Source organism: Neopsephotus bourkii, unplaced genomic scaffold, assembly GCF_033783945.1.
Source record: "Neopsephotus bourkii isolate Nb327-2 ecotype Australia unplaced genomic scaffold, CSIRO-AGI_Nbou_v1 NB_272, whole genome shotgun sequence".
NCBI lineage: Eukaryota > Metazoa > Chordata > Aves > Psittaciformes > Psittacidae > Neopsephotus > Neopsephotus bourkii.
The window spans coordinates 7,361,715-7,383,229 of record NW_026900781.1 but is presented as its reverse complement, the minus strand read 5'-3'; the positions used below and the strand labels follow the sequence as shown (position 1 = coordinate 7,383,229).

General features: G+C 43.0%; 1 protein-coding gene across 3 annotated transcripts in view; it reads left to right on the top strand.

The window, feature by feature from the left end:
- PHACTR1 (phosphatase and actin regulator 1) overlaps positions 1-21,515 on the top strand; it is a 313,779-nt gene that overhangs the window by 157,700 nt on the left and 134,564 nt on the right. Inside the window, exon 1 of one of the 3 annotated variants that reach the window (XM_061346478.1) lies at positions 9,993-10,269. The exons of the other annotated variants lie outside the window; for them this stretch is intronic. Within the exon in view, the coding sequence (XP_061202462.1) occupies positions 10,020-10,269 (250 nt within the window). The 5' untranslated portion in view covers positions 9,993-10,019. Of the gene's footprint in view, positions 1-9,992; positions 10,270-21,515 lie in introns of those variants that run through there. 3 annotated transcript variants of the gene reach the window in all.

The window sequence follows — 21,515 nt, the reverse complement described above, 5'->3', positions numbered from 1 at the left end:
CAAACTTTTCCCTCTGTGTTTTGTGCTTCATACCAGTCTGCAGTGAAAGTGCAAGCAGCAATGAAGAGATAGGAGTCTGATGATGAAAAATGACTGGGCAGCAGTAAAGATAATAGGGGCTAAAAGGAGGGGAGTAAGAATCCTTTCTGATGCTTTTCTCTGGAGAAAGTTAACTCATGCAGATTTCTGTGCTGTTCGGAGGAGCTTGTGTTTATGCTGAAGGAGGAAAAGACTGAAAAAGATGCTCATTATATTGTCAGAAGCTTCTTGCTTCATTTCAGTACTGCAAGCTGCTATCACACTGGGAGATATGTATAGAAGCTGCATGCTATTCCTAGGGATTTGTTTTGTCTTTTTTTTCTAATCTGAGGAAAATGTGAGTGCTTCTTGAAGTGAGGAGATTGACAGTGTGTGCTGCTGTCAGACCCAGTGGAGGCAGATACTTGTGAAAGCTTCCCCCTACAGCTTTGCCAGCATAGGTACCTTAATCGTCCTTTGCAGCTGCCCCGGTACTCTTGGTTCCTGCACTACTCATGTGTAATTACAAAGTGCTTTTCAGTGGTGGGGAAGCCTCTGAAGGTTGGGAGGGTCTGTCAGTTCAAAGGCACTCTGAAAGTTTAAATGTCTATTCACAGCTTTCCTAATCTTCTCTCTTTTCCTCCTCCTTCCCTTTATCTGCTTTCTCTTCCAACTGAAAATTGCTTCCCTTCACCTCATGTTCCCTCTTGAATCTCTGCCTGCCTGACAACTCATTTCTACCTGTTAGGCCTCACAAACATTTTGCTTGCACCTTCAGCTCAGCCTCTCGTCCTCTGTCAGAACTTGTCAGGGTTTGACTTCACTGGACTTGCCATCTGGCTTTCCCCACACATCCATCTTCCAAATCTTTTGCATTTTATGACTTTCTCAGATTGCCTCAAATACAATGATGCTGAAAACCTCAGAAACCATAGTAAGCCATTAAACTGAAATGAAAACTCACTAGTTTTGTGTGGCTGACCCAGTGGCCCACAAGAGACATGGCAAGTCCCAGGCTGTTGGCTTGGACAGTTTGGGTAAGAGTGTAAAGCCAGGTTTACCGCAAATGAACTCTATGGGGGTAAGTCCGCAAAACTTACTTTTCTTCATTTGTCTTTTTTTGTGTGTGAAAGTGTTCCCTAAATGAGTGTGCTTCATGCACAGTCATATCCCTGACCTTCAAGTAAACTGTTCTCAACTACAAGCAACAGACTTAACATGAGTCATTTATAAAGGCAAAAAATCCAGTCATCCCTATTGCGTGCTGATCGTAACTTTGCTGTAGGCTGGTGATCTCAGTAGCCAGTGAAGAGTTTCTGAGATAATAACTATCCATTTAATTGCTTTGAAATAAATCTTTTGGTCTGTCTAGCAATTCCAAGTTATGCTCTTACTTATTTTGGCTATATTACTTCAACAAAGATTCCTACAGTCTGGTCCTTCTCCGTAATTCTGGCCTGAGAAGCGGCAATAACAGTAAGGATTATCATCAGGGAATGTTAGTCTGTGTATATTCTTAGGGAAGCCATGCTACTTGATATTACGAGGAGTTAATTTGATTAGTCATGTAGACAGAATTGCGAGGGCAGTTTGTGCTGAGAGCAATGCTTGTGCAAGCTGACTGACTTCATTGCAGTTGCCTGTGATGGAAAGTTCAGTTTGACCTATTTTCTTAAATTTTCCTTAAAGCCAGATGACTCAGACCTTTCTAGAGCCAGGGCAGACAGACCACTGTGTATGGCTCAGTCCTTGTACGCCGGTGAGACAGAAAGTCTTAGACCTCTGAGATTTCATGATGTTCGTGTCTATCCCACACACTGTAAAAGTGATAGAGTATCAGGACATCCCTAGTGGCAGGTCTAGAAGGACTGATGTTTTTCTGAGATGACTCAAGTTAATCACCCAAGATTTTCAGGCACTAGCAGTTACAAGTAGATTTTTTTTCCCAGCAGTGTTTCTTTTATTCCCATCTTGAGGCATGTACACTTCTTGAGGAGACAGCAAGAAAATCAGGGGCATCCTGAAAGGTGGTGACAGTAACCTGAATTACTGAGCTTTCTTTGCATGCAAAAGTCTCCGGAAAAGATTGTTCCAAGTGATCATTTTGTGACACACAGAAAACTGGATCAGTTCCAGAGTTGCAAGTTTCTCCATTGCATGTTGCAAATTCAGGGCTCCTGCTGTGTTTTCCATGTTAAGTCAAACATTTACTTTTGTTCAAATAAATATTCTTGTTAAGGAACAGTTGTAATGCACATCTCTGGAATCCTCCTATTGCCTTCTTTGATTTGTTTTTCAAACATAGTTTTACTTGGAGCCAACAAAACCACAAGTGCCTAGTTTCTGTATCTGTAGGAAGCAGTAGAAAACTAACCCATGATGTGGGAGCGCTTCTGCCTGTTTGCTGCCCAGAGGTGGCCAGTACTTGACTTTATTTACTCTAACAGCTCTGACTCCTCCTTTGGACCTTCTCCCCCCCTTTTTCATGGCTAGGAGCATTTCTGCCAAGAATAAGTCATACTCATTTCTCCAGGGGCTTGCTAGACATACAGGCAAGCACACAGGCAACACTGCCTTATTCCCTCACTGAGCTTTTTTTAGGAATATAACCTTGTGAGGAATTACAGATGCAGCTGGATACCTGACTGTAGGTTTGGTTTTGTGGGTGTTTTAGAATATTTCTCTGCACCTCTGTATGACAGCTCTGGTTTAGGTAGGATGCAGAAGGTGCAGAGCTATTTATTTATGAGCAGAAGGAAAAAGGTGTTTGGGGGCGGGGGTGAAAATCCAGCATGTTTTGGACTTCATTGTGCCAGTGTGAAGCAGGGAAGCTGTTGCATGTTGTGAGGCTTCAGATCGCCAGCGCTGTTGTGTTTTGGTGTATGTAAGGTTGTGCAGCCGTGTGAATTGCTGAATTGGCCAGACAGAATTTAATTCCTCCTTGGTTTCATTCTCGTAATTGCACTGCGGTTTTTGGAACTACTTTTTGTTAATTCTAAGATTGTAGCTATATCTAAACTGAGGATGAAGGACTGCTGCTGAGTCCCAGTTCATGCCTCTGCGCTATGCTGTGTCTATTACCAAGGTAAAAATGGTGTAGGCTTTCATTCCTGTGCAAAGTCAGTTATGCAGGATCTGCAAAGCGTTCCAAACAGATCACTCAAACCCCAGGCCATGCCACGTCTAAATTAGATGCAAAAATTCGTAGTGGACTTTCTAAGATGGGAGCTAATAACCTTGCTAGGACTGTAGTGACTAGTGCCTCTGGTGCTAGGACACACAATGACTTTGCTAGAGCTAGAATTTCACCTATAATTTCAGCATGAAGATTGTCTCTTCCTTTGAGTGTCATCTAATGCTAATGGTTGCTTCCTTACCTGTTTTACAAATCCAGGTTCCACATTGGTTCACTGCTGGTGTTTAGCCTTAGCATCACCAGGCCTCTGTGTGTTAATTGCACATACATGGCAGCTCAGCAACTTTCCATCTGTCCTGGTAGTTAGGATGACATCTTCCTTTTTATCCTTAGAAGTCCTTGACTGTGAGCAGTCCTTAACACTTGCAGCAAACAGGTGTTAGTAAGCTTATGGGGTTTTTGTGTGTAACCTTTTCTGTTTGCTTTTATCACACCGTATGGTACCATGTTGAAATAAAGCAGGGCTTCTTCTAAATAAAGAGAGAACTTCATCATGGCAAAGTGTGTGCATAGGATGTGGATAACACTGCAAGTAGAGCAAGAATGAGCCATGTGATACTTCAGCAGCTTTGTTGAATGTAGGTAGGCCAGGAAAGGGCATTTTCTTTCTTTTCCTTTCAGTTTGCTTTTATTTGTGCAGCACTCATCACCTGGCTCTCTTGGGTTTGTGACTGCGAGGAGTAGCTGTGATTGTTGTTTAAGAATGTGTTTATAGCTGCAGAACTAAAAAGGTCATATTCTATTTTGGCCTGCAGGAGTCTCAGGCTGGTTTTGCCTCCTCCTTGCCCTCCCAGTTTTGCTGATGTGCCATGCAGTAAGCAGAAATGCACAGAAATACTGTCAGCCTAACACCCTGGAGCCTCTGCCATGGACCAGTGTCCAGCTGCACTAACTGCCTGGCAAACAGAACATACTAGGGTATCCAGGTTTGAGCTGTGGCTTGCAAGTAGAAGGATTCTCCTTTGGCAAATGTCAGTTGTCCTGAGGTGGCTTTTGGGGCATTTTTTTTTTTTTTTTGCAGTGAATAGAAAATGCTGCCAAAGGGGACACTGTGTTAGTGGTTGATTCCTGTGTCAGCAGATCATATTGTATATATTTTCCTCTTCACCCCAAGCTGATCAGTTTGTTGCAGTATGTGTAATACCACGTAAGAGTATGCATTAATCACCAGAGCAGCTGGTAATCAGTTAATTTATCTTTTATCTCTTTCTCACTGGGATTCATAGTACAGTGGGCAGAGGAAATAGGAAGGAAAATATTTAGAGAAAATTGCCAAGTACAGGGGCATTCCTGTGAAAACATCACTGCCTAAGTACACTGTAAAACAAATGAGTCATGGTGTTTTGGTTAGAAGGACTAAACTGCTGAAAAGAAGCGTTACTTCTTGCTAGACTTGCATTTGTCTAGCATTTTCACCTGGGCAGTGCCATTCTGTTAGCCACAGCTTCTTCAGAAAAACACTACAGCTTTGCAGGACAACCTTTGTGTTGAAGAAACATGGCTGAGGGGCTTCCGCATGATTTCTGATGACCACCTATTTGTGGTGGAAGCAGGAGGGAGCCTGTCCTGCCCACACAGAAACCTCCATGTTGTTCAGCTGAGGGGCTCAGGGCAGGCTATGGTGGTATTCTGTCTGGCAGTGGGCATTTGAATAGGGCCACAGCTTGGAGAAGAAACCAAGAGGAAATCTTTTCTGTGCTATGGAGGATGCAGAAAAAAGCTCACCTGCTTTTAGAGGCTTGGTTCCAGCATCACTGTTCACTTTCACAGAGACTGATTGAGGGCACAGCATCCCAAAAAAAAACTCTCAGCAGAGTGATCTGTGACAGGGGGAGGCATAGTCCAGGGAGTAAAAAGCTGAAAGACAGAACGGACCCTCAAAGATTTTGGTGGAGATACAAGCCTGTATCACAGTAGTCATCTGTATAAAGGGGATCCAGGACTCATCTCTTCTTTATGGACAATGGAAGTGGCACTCTCCTTGATGGCAAAGGCTGTGGGGAGGGTGGGACTAAAGGTACAAATGGTTTCCCAAGCTTATACAAAAAGTGAATGTGGGCTGGGAATAATGTGCAAGTTTGTTTATTCACTGTCAAATCACTAGATGTCTGACATACTCTTCATTGATTTTGTTGTCCACTGTGCAGGAAGATTATGCCAAGCTTTGTAGCTGCATATTGAGGCAATGAAAGAGTTATTATGCACTTCTTTTTTTTTCACTTGTCTTTAAAAACGAAGCAAAGCAAGTAATTTTTCTGCAGGAATACTGTAGTATGTTCATTTTACATTATTTGTCCTGGAACTGATTAGCAGCAGCAGCTTTCACCATAATTACACAGATCATAATTAAACATATTTTTGTTTTATGAGCTGTGGCAAATTCAGATTCTCTATAAGGCGGCTCTTAGGAATGAAGGCAATTTGCGTGTTATAGCGAAGTGCCTGTTACAAGACACATACTAGCAGATGGCTTCAGGGCTTGTTTGCATTCAAAATACATAGCACCTGCAAGCAAAAATTCCTTCATGATAAGTTGGGCTTCTTATCCACACAGAATCAGTGTTACCCACTGGACCAGTTATTTAATTCTCAAATGTCCCTAAATGTTGTCAGAGCAGCCGGCCTTCTGCAGTCACCTGGGATCTGCTTACAAAAATAGTCCGTTCCTTGTAATGTTTGGAGGTTTTTGTAGTACAGAATACATGCAAAGTGGGACAGGGTCCCTAAAAAGCTTTCAACCTGACCTGTAGGACTAGTTACACAGCTAGTTTCTTTCCAGTCTTTGTCTGCAAAAGGGGTTGCTTGTATCCCTCTCTAAATGTTATTTGGGGTTGGGAGATAGTAACGGAGTCACCAAAAATGCAGGGGTTTGGCTACCGAGTCTGTTTTCAGATCTGAGTGGAATTTTATGGGTTTAGAATAAAAAGAGTTAGAAGAGGAGGGATAAACGCTGTTGAAACAAAATCCAGTGAAACTAAAAAGCTTAAATTTTGAATGAGTGAACAATTTGGACTAAGCCTGATGGAACATGTTTTTCCTGATTCCCCTCTCGTTTTGCTATTAATAGCAGATCTTTGTATTTGACCAGTCTGTGTGAGTGTTCCCTCTCTGCCATATACAAGCACCTTCAGAGCATCTTGAAATATGATTTCATCAATTTTTTTCTGAAGAGCAGAAGCATCAACATGCCTCCTCAGCAAGTTTGCTGGCAATATGAAACTGGGAGGAGTGGCAGATAACCCCAGAGTGCTGTGCTGTCCTTCAGAAGGATCTAGGCAGGCAGGAGAGATGGTCAGAGAGGAACCTTTTGGAATTCAGCAAAAGCAAGTAGAGCATCCTGCACATGGGGAGGAATAACCCCATGCACCAGTGCGGGTTGGAGGCTGACCTGCTGGAAAGGAGCTCTGTGGAGAAGGAGGTAGGAGTCCTGATGGACAAGAAGTAAACCATGAGCCAGCAATGTGCCCTTGTGGGCAAGAAGACAAACTGGTATCCTAGGCTGTATTAGCAAGAGCATTGCCAGCAGGTCGAGGGAGGTGATTTTCCCCCTCTACTCAGCACCAGTGAGGCTTCCCCTGGAGTACTGTGTCCAGCTCTTGGCTCCCCAGCACAAGAGAGATGTGGAGCTCCTGGAGCAAGTAAAGCACAGGGCTACTAGAATGATCAAAGATCTGGAGCATCTCTCATGTGAGGAAAGGAGAAAAGGCTGAGGGAGCTGGGCCTGTTCAGCCTAGAGAAAAGACTCAGGAGAGAGCTGATTAATGTGTGTAAGTATTTGAAGGGAGAGTGTCAAGAGGATGGGGCCAAACATTTGGTGGTAGCAGGCAATAGGAGGAGAGGCAGTGGATATAAACTAAAAGCCAGGAAATTCCACTTGAACATAAGGAAGAACTTTACTGTGAGGGTGACTGAGAATTGGCTTAGGTTGCCCTGAGAGGTTGTGGACTCTCCTTCCCTGGAGATATTCCAAAAGCTGTCTGGACACAATCTTGGGCAATGTGCTCTGGGTGTCCCTGCTTGAGCAGCACTAGATGATCTCCGGTTTTCCTTTCCAGCTTCAACTCTTCTGTAATTCTGTGAACATCATTGTGCTGTAGCCAAGGAGCTGAAATACCAAGACGTAAGGAACTTGTCCAAGGCAACAGAGGGAGACTGCAGAAGACTGGTGGCTTAACGCAGTTTTCATGTCCTAAGTTCTGCCCAATTCCCAAACTGCAAGACCATTTGCCTTACAAGACCAGCTCTGCTAGTTGTCAGCTCTGTTGAATATATATATAATTTCCTTTCCTAAAACAGGTGAGGCACAATACCCCAATATTGCCGTAACACAGCAGATACGGTATTCCAGTTTTGAGTTCACCCTGCATTGCATTAGCATTCATATTTCCCAAATTCAGGGAAGTTCACATTTGAATGTGCTTTCCTTTCCTGACCCATTTCTATAATGCAGCACTGCTGAGTACAGCCATGAACTCTAAGCAAGTTCAGAAGGTAAATTATGGTCATATCTTCTGCTTACCTAATTATTTTCTGAATCACAGCTGAACTGAAGGTGTTCTCAAAGGCAATGAATAAGTTAAAGAGAAATCCATTGCAGGTGTCTGAACTGCTGTGTGACTGGGGGGGATCAAAGTCTTCTTAGCTTTTGCTTTCCAAATGGGTAGCATAGCAAACAGTGTCTCATCATCAGGCATTCAAAGGGACAGCTTTTCAGTGCATTAATTCATAACTACATGATACATACATTTGAGGAATTTACCTACTTGTTCCTGAATAATTCCACGTTCCCTGTTCTCCTACCACTTACATGCAACGGGTGAGAATTTTAGATGAGCAACTCATGCAAAATCAAGTCTTTTGGGTCAATACTTACCCTGAGGTGACTGGCTGTATTCAACATAAACCTATATTCATAGTCCAGTGTTCAGGATGTTTTGCGTGGCTTAGTGAACAGTAGGATTCTGCTGAGAGCATGCTTTAGCCCGTATTTCCATGAGATCTGATAGCACCTAGTCTGATTTGTGCATGCTGCTGACAAAAGTAAAGCCTTGCCATTTTTGGTGTATGTGACATCTCAAGGTTTCAGCTCCAGGAGTGCCAGGTGAGAAGTCAGACCTGCATCAGAATGACGCAGAACAAGTAGGTCAGTAGTTACGTTGCATGCATCTTCTGTGTGTCTGTGCGTGTGTGCATGCATGCATTTGAGAAAATGGAAAACCATGGCACTGAATCCTTAAGTTTCTGCTCCTTCTTTCTTTAGGCAAAAGTCTCACTGACTGCTTCATGTGTAGTTGGAGAGAATCAGGGCTGGTTTGGCCTCTTGCTGCTGTAAAACATGTGGCAACAATATGTGGAAATGGTAAAGAATTGCAGAGTGAGTGGATTTCTTCTAACAGTGAGCAAGGGCTTTGGCTAAAAATAAGAACGGTGTTATTCTTTGCCATGTTTCGTCTGCCCCCATTGCACTCTCTCTGCTTCATGCCTGCCAAACTGATAGCGTGCTGAAGATTTAAAGGAGCAACACTCACATTCCTGTAATAGCTACCCGAATAGCTGAGGTTGTCATTTTCTCATCAGGGTTTCCTTCCTGAAACCTGCAAGAAGAAAGTGTGCTCACCTCTGCTCCCCACCTTTCACTGTGTTACAGGCACTGTCCTGAGCTGCTGCTTTAACAGCAGGGAAAGCTTGTACTGTTTACTGTGCCATGAAAACAGACAGCACGTTTTGGGGGCAGCTGGGCAGCAAGAGATTGGCAGAGTGTCTGGCCAGAGACTGTAATCCCCTCCAGGCTGGGTGAGCTTTGGAAGTGCAGTGGGCACTTGGAGATAATAGGGCTGCTCTCCAGAGCAGCTGTAATTTGGTCAAGGGCGACAAAGAAGGGGGTATTCATCCCTCAGATAAGTAGTCAAAATGAATTCACGCTGTCTGCACCTCTTTGATCAGCCTGTCTCTGGTCAGCCTTTTCCTAGGAGCAGCAGTCACACTGCAGGGGAGCTTGGGCTGAAGCCACCAGACAGTACCAGCCACTGTTAGTGGCTGCCCTTGTGAGCCCCACGCCGGCCAGGACAGGCACCTCCTGTCTTTTAAAAGAAGCAAACAGGCATAAAAAGAAAGAATGAAAAGCAGGAGGGTTTTGCAGGAGGGGAGCTGGGTTTTCCTAGGGCATCTGAAGCAGAGTGGCCCTGTGCTCCCCAAGCCGAATCTGCTTGTGAACGGGGGGGGCGGGGTTGGGTGTTGGTGAGAGAGAGCAGCCTGCTGTCAGCCTGTCCTTTGTGTGTAAAATACTAATTGCAGTGTGACAGGCTGCCAGGCCACCCAAGCACAAAGGTGAGGTTGCCGTGTTTGCTAGGCTAGAGAATCACAGCATGTCCTGCCAGAGGGCTGTGGCCAGCATTCCAGAGGGCTGTGGCCCAATGTGGGCGGGTGTGGGGGCTTGCTAGAACAGGGGGAGAACATGGGAGAGGAGCAGGGGTGAGGAGGTAAAGTGAAGGAGGCTGTGTGCTCCTGCGGTGTGTGCAGCAGCAAGGTAACCAAAACTGTGTACCAGGCTCCGCTTTGCCACCAGACATGCCTAGCGCCCGTGACAGGGGTGAGGCTCATCGTAGGCATGGCCAGAGCGGGGACCTGCTGAGCATCCTTCAGCCAAGCACAAGTGGATTGGTTAAAGAGCAGGGTCGCGGAGGGCAGCGAGGCTCAGGCAGCGCTTCTGCCTGTGCTCTGCCTCCCGCCTCCCTCCCCTCTCCCACAGCCCTCCCCTTCATCCCTGTTGTGTGTGTGGCAGCTAAACACTGAGGCGAGGAAGCGGATGGCGGATTGCACGCACGCCAGGCAGCCTGGGATGCTTGCTTTTTCTTCTTCTGGCTGCCAGCAGGGCTCGGTTTCAGACATGAGTGGAGAGAAACCTAAAAAGAAAGCTTTCTATCTAGTGAGGATGAAGCCACTGAAGGAGCCCACCACCACTAACAACAATGTCTCTTTTGTGATACACTGTCACATAGGCAAGGAGATCAAACACATTTGCAGCAACTGCAGTCGCGGGGAGGAAGCCCGTGACGGTGAGTGCTGAGATCCTGTGGGTGTAGGAGAAAGGCAGGGGAGCGTGTTTGCTTGCATGGGGGGGCGGGTGTGTACATGTGTGCGCTCCTGTCGGAGGCTGGGATGCTCGGCTTGCCCCTCCACAGATGCCAGGGAAAGAGGAAAGGGAGCGAGGGAGGAATGCGCTGGGCATCGATTCAGCCCATTGATCAGAGAGATGCCAAAAGGGACAGATCCCCTCATTTACCACAGGAGCTTTGTGCTAACAGTTAATGCACCAACTCTTCTTTTTTTCTTTCATTTATTCCCCCAGTTGCTATAGAAATTGCTGTGTGTATTTATTGTGTTTTATTCCCATTCCCATGAAATTTAGATCAGGGTTTTCTGCCTTGATACATCAACTTTTTCCTTGTCGTGCTGCAGTAGAGTTTGCTTGACTCAACTCCGTATCTGGAAGGACTGGTTTACATGGAATCCAGCTAGCATGATTTTCACCATGCTGTCAAATACATAGGTGAAATTGTATTTTTATTGGAATTAATATAGTGCTCTTCATCAGACAACTGTTCTCATCCCTCCCCCTCTCCTTTTGGGACTGAGCAAAACCTCCAGAGGGTATTTAGAGAGTGACGGTGTAATCAATCACAGGTGTTGCTACAGGTAAGTATATGCTTTTTATGTTTGTGGGAATGCAAATATGTGAAGGCAATAGTGGCAAACTGTTTGGATCTTGCCAAAGTCAGCAATTAGGAGAAGCTGAGAGCTAAAAGGAGCATAAAAGCATTTGGGCAAAAAACAGCCTCACAGATGTTACCCTGGGTTCTTGTTCAGTGTTGTATTACTTCGTTTTGCTGTGTGGTTTTACATGTTACTTAGGACTGAAAACACTTGACTTAGGACTCCCTATTAACTGATGTGGTGGACAGGTCTCATTTTCTGAAGGTCAGGAAAGGCTTTTTTTGTGATAAATGTGAGTATGAAATGGTTATCATTTTCTGACCTGAGGTTCTCAGTAGTTGTTGGTACTTCATTTTTCAGCTTTTGTTGTTGAGGCTGATATTGTTATTATTTCTACTACTACTACTATTACTACTATTATTAACCAAAGCTGCTTTCTTTTGCTCTATGTTGTTTTTTTTGTCAACCACAGGTCTGCTGTTTAAGTAAGTAACTGTGGTTTTGCTAATGTCTCTTCAGAATTAGCATCCTGCTAGTGTGGTTATAGTTTCCTTTGATTAAAAAGCAGCTAAAGCTGAATGGAATTGCTTTTAGTGGAAAAAAGAGAAGGTAGACTGAGAATCCTGGAAACCCACAGTGGGTTAAGCACTGTTACTGCTTATGCCACTACAGCAGAGGGAAGAATCTGATGAATGCAATGCAAAATGTTGAGTGTTTTCTTTCCTCATGTGCTGCTGATGACAGCAAGCCCCGCAGATATTAAATGAAGAGCTGCGTGCAGCAGCAGCAGATACTTTACACTATTAGCATGATCTATTTATCCTTTGAAGCAAATGAACCCGTTTGTTAAAAATATGCTTTCCTAGATTAATTAAATTGACCTAAAACTCACTTGCATCAGCGTCCTTTGCTGGGGTTTTGGTTGTGTTGTTTTTTTTGCAAGCTTATACTTGAAATCCTAGCATGATAAGAAAATAACAATGCTTTCCTCTCCTTTTTTAAGGCACCCATGTGTATGCATGGATGTTTATGAATATATAACTCCAGTTACTTGTACCTCTTAACAGACTAATAGATACATATTTGGGAACTTTATTTTCTTTTTTGTGTTTGATTATTTAGCTTTGAACTGTTAGATACTCCAAGGGGAAGGTATGCCTCTTGACAGGAGATAATCTAGTAGATCTCTAGAGGGGCAAAGACAAGAGCAGACAGACTTCTAGCCGTAGCCTTCCAGAGCATCTCATAGGTCCATTTTCACCCCATTCTTCTGTGGGGTAGGATTTCATTCCACCTCATGCAAATAACTTTTATGGTTATAATTTCAAAAAGTATGTTACACCACTACAACCTTAATCTTTTCTTTCCCATCAGCATGCACATCCATGAGTTTCTTTCAGAAAGTAAAGAAGCTGTAGTCCAGCTATGCTGACTGAGCACACTCCCTGGCTTGACTCTGTTTTTCAGGGCTGAAAAAAGGCCGTTTTTTCCCTGGTTAATACCTGTTTTAGATATTTTGGGTTTTGGAGGGAAAGGATGTTATAGTGAACTGAAGTTATGACGTGATCATAGTATCAGCAAGACAGATCAGGTACAAACCTGTAAGCAGCCGAGGTATGGAGAAATGTATGGATCTCGATATGTCTGTATATTCTCACAGTTGCAGAGCCTAATGTGCACCCAGGAAGGCAATGAGTTAGTACTTTTTATAAGGGAAATACACATAACTGTGTAATGTGGACAACTCCACCTTCCTACTAAAATCTATTTATAGGTTATAGATGGTCTTGCAGGCCTGAAACTGCATTAATGGACCCAAAAGTACTGCATGGCTCCTGTGCCCTAAGCAACTATTACATGTGTTGGAACTGTGTACAAAGACTAGACAAGCCAGTGGGATACATTGATTTAATGCAGAAATACCCTCCAGATCCAATTATGTCCTGGATTCTAGACATCATCTTAATCTGTATTCTCATTATATACTACTGCACTAGCAGAACTGGAGAACGAAAATTCATGCTGAAACAAAGAGAAATCCTTCAAAGACCACTAATTTAGGAAAGTCATAACTAGGAAAACAGCAGAAGAGATAACTGTGAAAATGAAGAAAACGATGGTATCTTGGAAGACAGGTCATGTAATTTGGAAGGTGAAGGAATTTGGCCGCACAGATGGGCTTACTGAATTAAGGATAAAGGGGGTTGATGTAAGGATAAAGGGGGTTGATGTGGATACAACATTTTGATGGGGAAAAAAATTAAGCAGTGCAAAGCTCAAAGAGAAGCAGGAGGTTATAGTAATACAGATGGAAGTGGGAGATGCTTTAGCATTGGTCTAAAAGGGATGGATTTATTTAATGGTAATTTAGTTGGAAAGTAGAAAACAGAGAGAGGGGTGTATAAAGCAACAATACTGGCAGTTTGGGTAACAGAACATCAGAAATGTCCTTATAAATGGAGAAATAGTGAAACTGTATGTGAGGGAAGAATGAGGTGTGTGGCTTCATCCTGTGAAGTGTGAGTGGCCACGGGACATCTAGGACATGATGCCATAGAGGCAGTCAGACATGGTAGGCTGAACCGAGAAGGTGGTCAAGTGTATAAGGATACGAGTCACCTCCAGGAATTAAAGAACAATCAGGGCTAAGGTCTGAATTCTGCCAGAGAAGGGCTGCAAGGTAGGTGTTGGGGGAAGCAAGATGATAAGTAGTTGCAAAAGTCCCAAGAAAAGACAGAGAAGTGAGGAGACAGCACAAGTGGATGTATTTTGAATGTGCCAGAAGCAAGAAGAGGAATGAAAATACTTTCTGAACGTAAATGTGGGAAAGTGACTCATAAGCTTGTGGAGCTTAAGCTGCAAGAGATCGAGACCAAAGTGAGAGGTGCACTGGGACTATGAGATGTTAAACATCTCCTGGGTAAAGAGCGCTTCTCAATGTGCTGACTTCAGTGGCCTCTGGGAGGGCTGTAGCCGTGCTGGGTCACAGTAGATGACATGAGTGATGAACAAGGGAACAGTACTTAGAGGAACAAATACAGGGAGAAGAGATTTGGCTGGGTTTTGTTTAAGGTATTCATACACTGAAAACCTGACTGCAAATCTCAGTTTCCTGCAGAAGTCTGAGCCTGGATCTTGAACATGGTTTAGATGCATCTCTACTTCATTGTGGCTAGAAAGAACTATAGAGGTTTCAGACACACCTAGAAAAAAGAAATAAAACTAGAAGGGACAAGTGGAGCTACTGAAGTGGGATACTTTTTTATGCAGAGAATCGGAAAAGACAACTTAACTGGAAAGCAGTTACCTAACAGTGGGATTGGAAGAGAGGGACTGCACAGAGGAAGGCGGTCAGTAACAAATGAGGAGTTTTAGCTCAGTTCCCACCTCTGCAGAGGATCCCTGGCAACTTCAGGGATTCATTTGTGTATTGCTCCCTACCTAAGTTCCTTGTCTGTAAAATGGAGATAGTGGGATTTCCTTTCACCTGCCTGCTGGTCTGTAAATAGACTGTGAGTCCTTTGGGGAAGAGGGAAAGGCTGTCTCTTGTCATTTGCATTCCTGCTGCCAAGGACAGTGGGGCTCCAGGTTTTGGGATCTCTAGGTACAAAAGTAGTGCAAATATAAAGAATTTTACGAATGAGCATGGCTGAAAGGTTTCATTCAGAGTCCAAACCCAGTCTGTTTATTGTGTGCTCCTATACTTCAGGGTTTTGCTGTTTAAGCAGAAATGATTCATTATCTTATGCATGAAAATCAGCGTGGACTGAGATGCTGTTGCTGTAGGGATTCCAACACTGGTTTTACTGCTGCTGTCTTTTTACTAGAGCTTCCATATAAGTATCTTTTCCAAACTGAAAGGGGGATCTGAGGGTGAAGTTGTGTGGGGGGGTGTGTGTGATTCCCACCTGGAATTGGCAACTTACATTTTTTGACCAGGAGCTGTGAGAACATTTACTTTATCATCACTTAAAGGGATTGTCTCCCAGGCCATTGTTTTGCTTCCAAAAAAAAGTAATTATTAAATGAAATAGTTATCTTCTAGACAAGCTGTAATCCCTGCAAGAGCTCTGTATAAAAATAAGTTTTCCTCCACTAATTCTCACATTTCAGACAGTAACTGCTCTTCCATTACCATCTCTAGAGTGAGCGCAGTATGTGGCTATGAGGCATTGCAGTCGTTTACAATTGTACCTGTTAAAAATCTTAAAATATTTTTGAAGAAAAAAATTAGACTACACAGGGTGGAAAAATAGGAAAAAAAAACCACAAACACACACAGTATACCTGGTCCTGCTGTGAAGTGTGGAAAGCTGAGAAGCATGTTTGAGGTTTCAGCGGCTGATATAATTATGCAATGTGTGTCTTTAGTCTCTGAGGGATAGTTACCTTAAAGAAAGAGGTGTGGGGGAAGGGCATGGGCTTTCACTGCAGCCTAAAATATGTCTCCTTGATAGCAAAGATCATAAAATTGGTTTATTTTTGTCAGTTCAACTCTGTAATGTTTGATTTGGGTGTTTGATTTTGGTGCTAAGCCAGAGAAACTTGTTGAGGTTGAGCAAAGACATTCCACATCCCAACAGGCTGCAGGCTGGGCTCCCATCAGCATCACTTTCTGCTTGGGATGATACAAGCCCTCAGCATTTTGTAGGCTGAGAATAAATATGCCCCTCTAGAAAGAAGGTGTGATTCCTACTCATGGTAACTTCCAAATAGCACCCGAGGCAGTGTCCAGTAGCAGGACACTATCATGTACCTTTAGTTTACAAAGGAGCTGGGGGGATAGAGTCCTAATGCCTCACTCCCATCAGTGTGTCTTGCGTGTTAGGGACTAACAGAAACTCATCTGCTACTTGTGGTTTTGTCCTGAGATTAGAGACTTAACAGGGCTGCACTGTGTTGGTGTGTCTGGGCATGGCCTGCAAGCAGGGAGGAGGGGGGTGAGGAAGAGAAGAGGAAGAAAAAGGTCAATTTTGGCTACAAGAGTGTGTATCTGTGGCTTACATACGAAGACTAGCAAATGTAAATGCCAGCGGGAGATGTGTGAGGCTTCCCTTAAAGGCTAACAGTTACTTCAGTTGGCTGGTCTGCAGTAAAAAGAAAGAAAAAGGGTGGAGAAAGAGAGGAGGAATTACATGTTCTATCTTTATGTCCCAAAATAAAGCTGAAGAAACACCACCAAGCTTGAGGCAAGTCCTTAACTGCTTATGTGCATCTCTGTAGTTACTAACACATGTCCTGTTAAACTGCCTGTAGCAAAAACTGCTGGCCTCAAAATGAGCCTGTTGTGTACCATTCTAGGTGAGGCTGTATCGGCAGTGGGAAGCTCACAGCCACATTTACGCTGGCTGTCACCCAGCAGAGCTCTGAGCTTACTTTGAAGAGCCCTGAAAGATGCCTTGTTCAAAACAGCAATACAATGCACATTATTAACTAAAACTGTAGGAAAAATATAGGTAAATATAGGCTTTGGTAAATAACATAGTATGGGGAAAAAGTTATACACAAGATGGGGTCTAGCTTATGCAAACATGTCTAAGTCTTGTTTTCCAGTGAAAACTCTTGTGTTCCTACTGGAGAAATGTTAGCCAGCTTTTCCAGGAATTCTGTATATCTGTGTCATTGATTTGAGGAGTTTTAGGAACAAAACCAACAAAAATTATGGAATCAGTCACAGTGGCTGAGCACCCTGTCATTTTTATTACACAGTGTTGACATAAGGGAACTGATAAGAAGACACCTTGATTCTTCAGGTCTTCAGAGAGAGATGGCTGGTGTGTTTCAGTCCTGTGTCCTCTCACTGATTTCTCTCCTTTTTCAGTGTTGTAACTCAGCTGTCATCTTTTGATAGCATCTTACCATCCCATTCTCCATTCTGAGAGCCAGGTTTAAAATCTTGGAATATGTAAGCCTCTTAAGTGCAAAGATTAGAGCAATACTGGACATACCATGAAAAATCAGATACTTCTGGTCAGTTCACAAATCAGATAAAATTTCCATCAAGTGCGATGAAAGCACTACAGTGGTTTTCCTGTATTTAATGATAATGCTCTGCTGTATTTGTTGTCATCTTGAGTAGTATGCCTAGTTTTCATTATTCTGTATCAAGTCAGAAATACATTATAAAACTATTTGAGAAGCCATAAAAAAACAAAAGTTTTCCATGTGTAAAGGAGACAGGCAGTGTGTAAAAAGAGAGGCAAGATGTGGAAGATGTCGTAGATCTTGAAGAAGCAGGTTCTCATCTCATTCTGCTAGTATCAGAGCACTTCAAAACATCTGATATTGACCTGGTTAAACAAGCTTGACTTCCTGTGTCGTTTTTTGCATCATCCCTATGCCCTACTTTATGTCTTGATTCCTGGCAGGTGGGCAGTTAGTTTCCATTTCGGTGTTTTGTCTTTTCTGAGTACTTCCCTTACTTGCCTAGAGATGTGTCTCTTAGAGGATGGTTTGCACATTTGGCCTGTTTCTTTTTTGAAACTTGGGATTCTTTAGAAGAAAATGAGATATATGGAAGTATTTCACTTTGCATCCTTTATTGGAATTTTATTCATTAATTTCACTGCCTAGCAGAGCTAAGCACCAGAGAAATATTGGGTATGTAGGGAGGAGATCAGAAGACAGTATTCTGCCATATGACACCTTTTTCTCCTCTTTTTGTTTGACTTCTCTTTTAGTTTGTAACCACTAGTACTTATATCAGTTTGTGCTATTATGATACCTTCTGCCTCTGTTTAGAAATGAGAGTTCATATATTAAGCAGCAGAGTTCATTTATGGTTTCCTTGACTGATGAGCAAAACCTATCCTTTGAGTATACTGTTATATGTATAGAAGCATAGTATCATAGGATAGTTTGGGTTGGAAAGGACCTTAAGATGATCTAGTTCCAACCGCAGTGTCATGGGCAGGGACAGCTTGCACTAAGCCGTGTCACCTAAGGCTCTGTTCAACCTGGCCTTGAGCACTGTTTATAACATTGTCATTCATTGCTGTTGCCTCAGCAAAAGAGGTAGGCATTCTACATCTGGGTTTGTATTGTAAGATTTTATTCCTTGATCCATTTCAGTGACTGGTAGTAAATGTCTGTCTATTCCTTTGTATCTCCTGAGATTGTCTTATCTGTAATCAGGCAATATGGAATTTGGCTCCCTGTTGTTGTCACCTTATTCAGCCCCCAGGTAGCCAGAACATAATTGCAGGAGCACACTATAAGTGCATGTAGTACTACTACCTTGCTAACAGTCTTCCAGGATGTCTAAGATTAATTGGATATGTTTGTAGTCTGTTAAATTGATTATGCCAGGTCTTGCACATCTCCCCAAATCCATTAACCAAAATCCAGCATCAGGACAACATGGCAATTGAAGGGCAGCACCAGAGTGTACAGTGGTTAAGCTAGTTTTGCCTGGATATTGCAATTGCTTTTTTAGAAACTGGAGGGTACCATGATGTTTGCCGTTGTTTAGATGGATGCAGCAAAGCTGCAAAGGGCTGTAGCTGGGGCATACTTCAAGGCCTCAGTTTTCCTTTGTGATTTCAAGTTGCATACTTCTTGGAAAATAATGATGTTATTGCCATTCCTATGAGCTGGAAAACTGTCCTCTTGCTGGTTTTTGGCTCTTGTGAAGTGACTTCAGCCTTCACTGGTCTGTTGCTTTTAGTCTTGTTTTGGGTCGGATTGGGCGGATTGCTGTTTTTTGCTTTTGCTTGTTTTGGGACAGATTGGGCAGAGAGGAATAAGGTAATGTTTGATTTGTCACTGTCATCTGTCCCTGACTTTCCTGGCTTTGGGTCCAGCTTACTAAAGATGAGGCAGATACAGCAGAGCCTCTGCCTTCGGATGAAACTCTTGGATTCAAAAGAAGATTAATTATTTCAACAATAAGCACATGGTATAATTTAAATCAAAGATAAAATCAGTCATTATAAAACCACCACCTGCTGTAGCTTCTTTGGAACATGTATCATTCTGTCTTTGTTATGCCCAGGCCACCGTGTTTAAAGGATGCCCCCAGAATCGTAGTGCCCATCATCCATCACAAGATAGCTGATTGAGATGCTGTTGAGACAGCATTCGTGGATAAGCACTGTTCCTCCCCAAAGGAAAGCTTCACATCCCAAGTGAGATAAGAGATGACCAGACCTGACTGACAGCCTGTGCAGATTTTCTCTATATAGATAGTGGAAATTTTGAAGGTTTGAAAATAGGACTCAGGAATCAAAAAACCCAAGCATTTTGCCAGCTCTGTCCCTCAGAAAATAGAACTGTTTCCAAAATGTTCAAAGAGAAGGGGATGGTAGGATTCTGTATATGTATGCTTCATAGTGTGCTAGTCAGGACGTGGACTGGGGTGAGAGATGCCTAGGTTCCAAGACCTTGGTTTGTGTAACTGATATTACATTTCTTTAGCCCTAACAACGGAGGCATTCAGTCTTAGCTACTTACTGAAACTCTGAAGCCTAAGGCTTGCAATTTAGATGTACAACCTTTTGTACACAGAAAGCTCAGTGCATCTCTCACTTGGGACATTTTGGGAAGGATGTAAGCTGTCCTTAAAATCTTTTCTTTCCTTCCCCCTGCCCTGAGCTGTGCAGCCCAAGACTAGGATGGCGGGCTTAGCTCTGCATTCAGCAGACACCCTCCCCTATCACTACTTAAGAGAAGGAGCTTGCCCTCTGTCTTGTTTTGTATGACACTATTCAGGCCATTAGTCTAATGGCTTTCTGCAATAGGAGTGCAGGGAATAAAATTTAAGTGGATCCAATTATTTAATTTATCTTGGGAGATTTTGGTAGCAGAGAATGATTTTTATTTCACCTTGCCTCCTAAGAGAAATTTATTATCTCTTTGAAAAAAACAGAGAGTGGTGGTATTTTAAGTCTTTCCTTCTAAAGGTCTGGAAGCACAGAAGGGTCATGATGGTAACACTTACAGTATCAGGTCATTTCAAGAAAACCATGCCTAAGTTTTTGATGAAGTATTCTATGTCTTCAGCAGTGGGCAGAGGGATGTACAGCAGCAATACAAATACCTTTGTCCCTATGTTAGTTATCCGTTTGACACAGATTCAAGAATCAGCAGATGGAAATGTTGGTAAACATATTTGAATGCATTGGGGATATTCAGATAAATAATTAGAATGCTCATTAACTCTATGCTGACAAATGAGCTAGACCTGGAAATGCCACTGTGGTCTACTGCATCCACAGTCCACGTACTAGCAAGCTTCTCTGAAGTGTGTGTAATCCATATATTTGCATCCACATGGCCAATAGCTATGGTCCCTAATGTCAGCAGTCCAAGTCGTAAGGATTGTGGCACTGGCTTTCTATCTCACTACCCATCCATCAGATGCAGCTGCTTTGATGTTTCCGATATTATAGATATTATCTGAGGTAGCACGTGGGCAGGTCCAATGTTGGGGGGTTTTTTTCAGCATGGAGATTTTGTCAACCTTGCTTTTGGTAAAGTAAATAAATAAATAAAAGCAGTAGAAACATTATTTTCTTCTACATCAGCTGAAATCGAACCGATACAGACTGTGTGTCATGCTGCTATAGAGCTTTATAGTATCTTATCTTTCTCATTTTACTTTCCAATCTGCTTAAAATGTCAACACTGCTAAAAATTCAGATGTACAGGCTGAGCAGACAGCAGTGTAATTGCACAGACATGGATGGATGGATGGGTGGATGGACGGACAGGTGGACAGTGGAAGGTATTTGAACCAGAAGTTGAATCAGTATTGAAAGACCTTTTCCCTCTCCTCCTCCCACACACCAGCAAAACAGGATGCTTTCCTTATGCTAGCACAGTGGGTTTATTGGATAAATGGCTTTGAAATTTGGGTTCAGCCTGAAGGAAAAGCCAGGTGCAGAGACTTACGTGGAACTTAGGCTGCTTGAATCTGAATTGTACCCTGATGAGGAATAGGAGTGAGATGACTAAAGCTTTCATTAACGGTTACAGCCTCAAAATAATTGTCTGCTGGCTTATAGCCATAAAGGTGACAGGTTGTGGGTGAACACTTAACAGCCATAAGGGTGAATGATCTGTGGTGGCACTTAAGTCGGGATTTGCTGCCTTCTCCAGCATCATAATGGAGAAAAGCAATTTCTGACTGCCTGCTCTCTTCAGCAGCCAGTCTTTGGCTCTTCTAGCAGACGTTGGGGAGAATTAGACATGATAGGTAAGTGAGGGGACTTGTGAGGCTCAGTTATTAGCTTCCTTTCCTTCAAAGTCCCCTCCCCCTAAGTCATATGCATGTATAAAGAAGGCAGAATTCAGGATGTATTTTATTTTCTTGTGTGTTTCCTTACAATAAAGACAGCATTTTGCCTGCACTGTTGACCCTTGGAAAGTACTTGAGTTACTAATGTGGGTTTGGCTTTCTATGCATTTCTGTCATCTGAGTCAAGCACCATTTTCATTGTGAACTCATTGTGCTTGTGCTGTGCATGGAAACCCATGAACCTAAAATAAAATAAAATAGGGAGATCCTGTGGTTCCAGTGAACTGATCTGATTTCTTCCATTCATCTGTTGGCAGAACAGCCAGTTCACTAAGCAGCAAGACAGGCGTC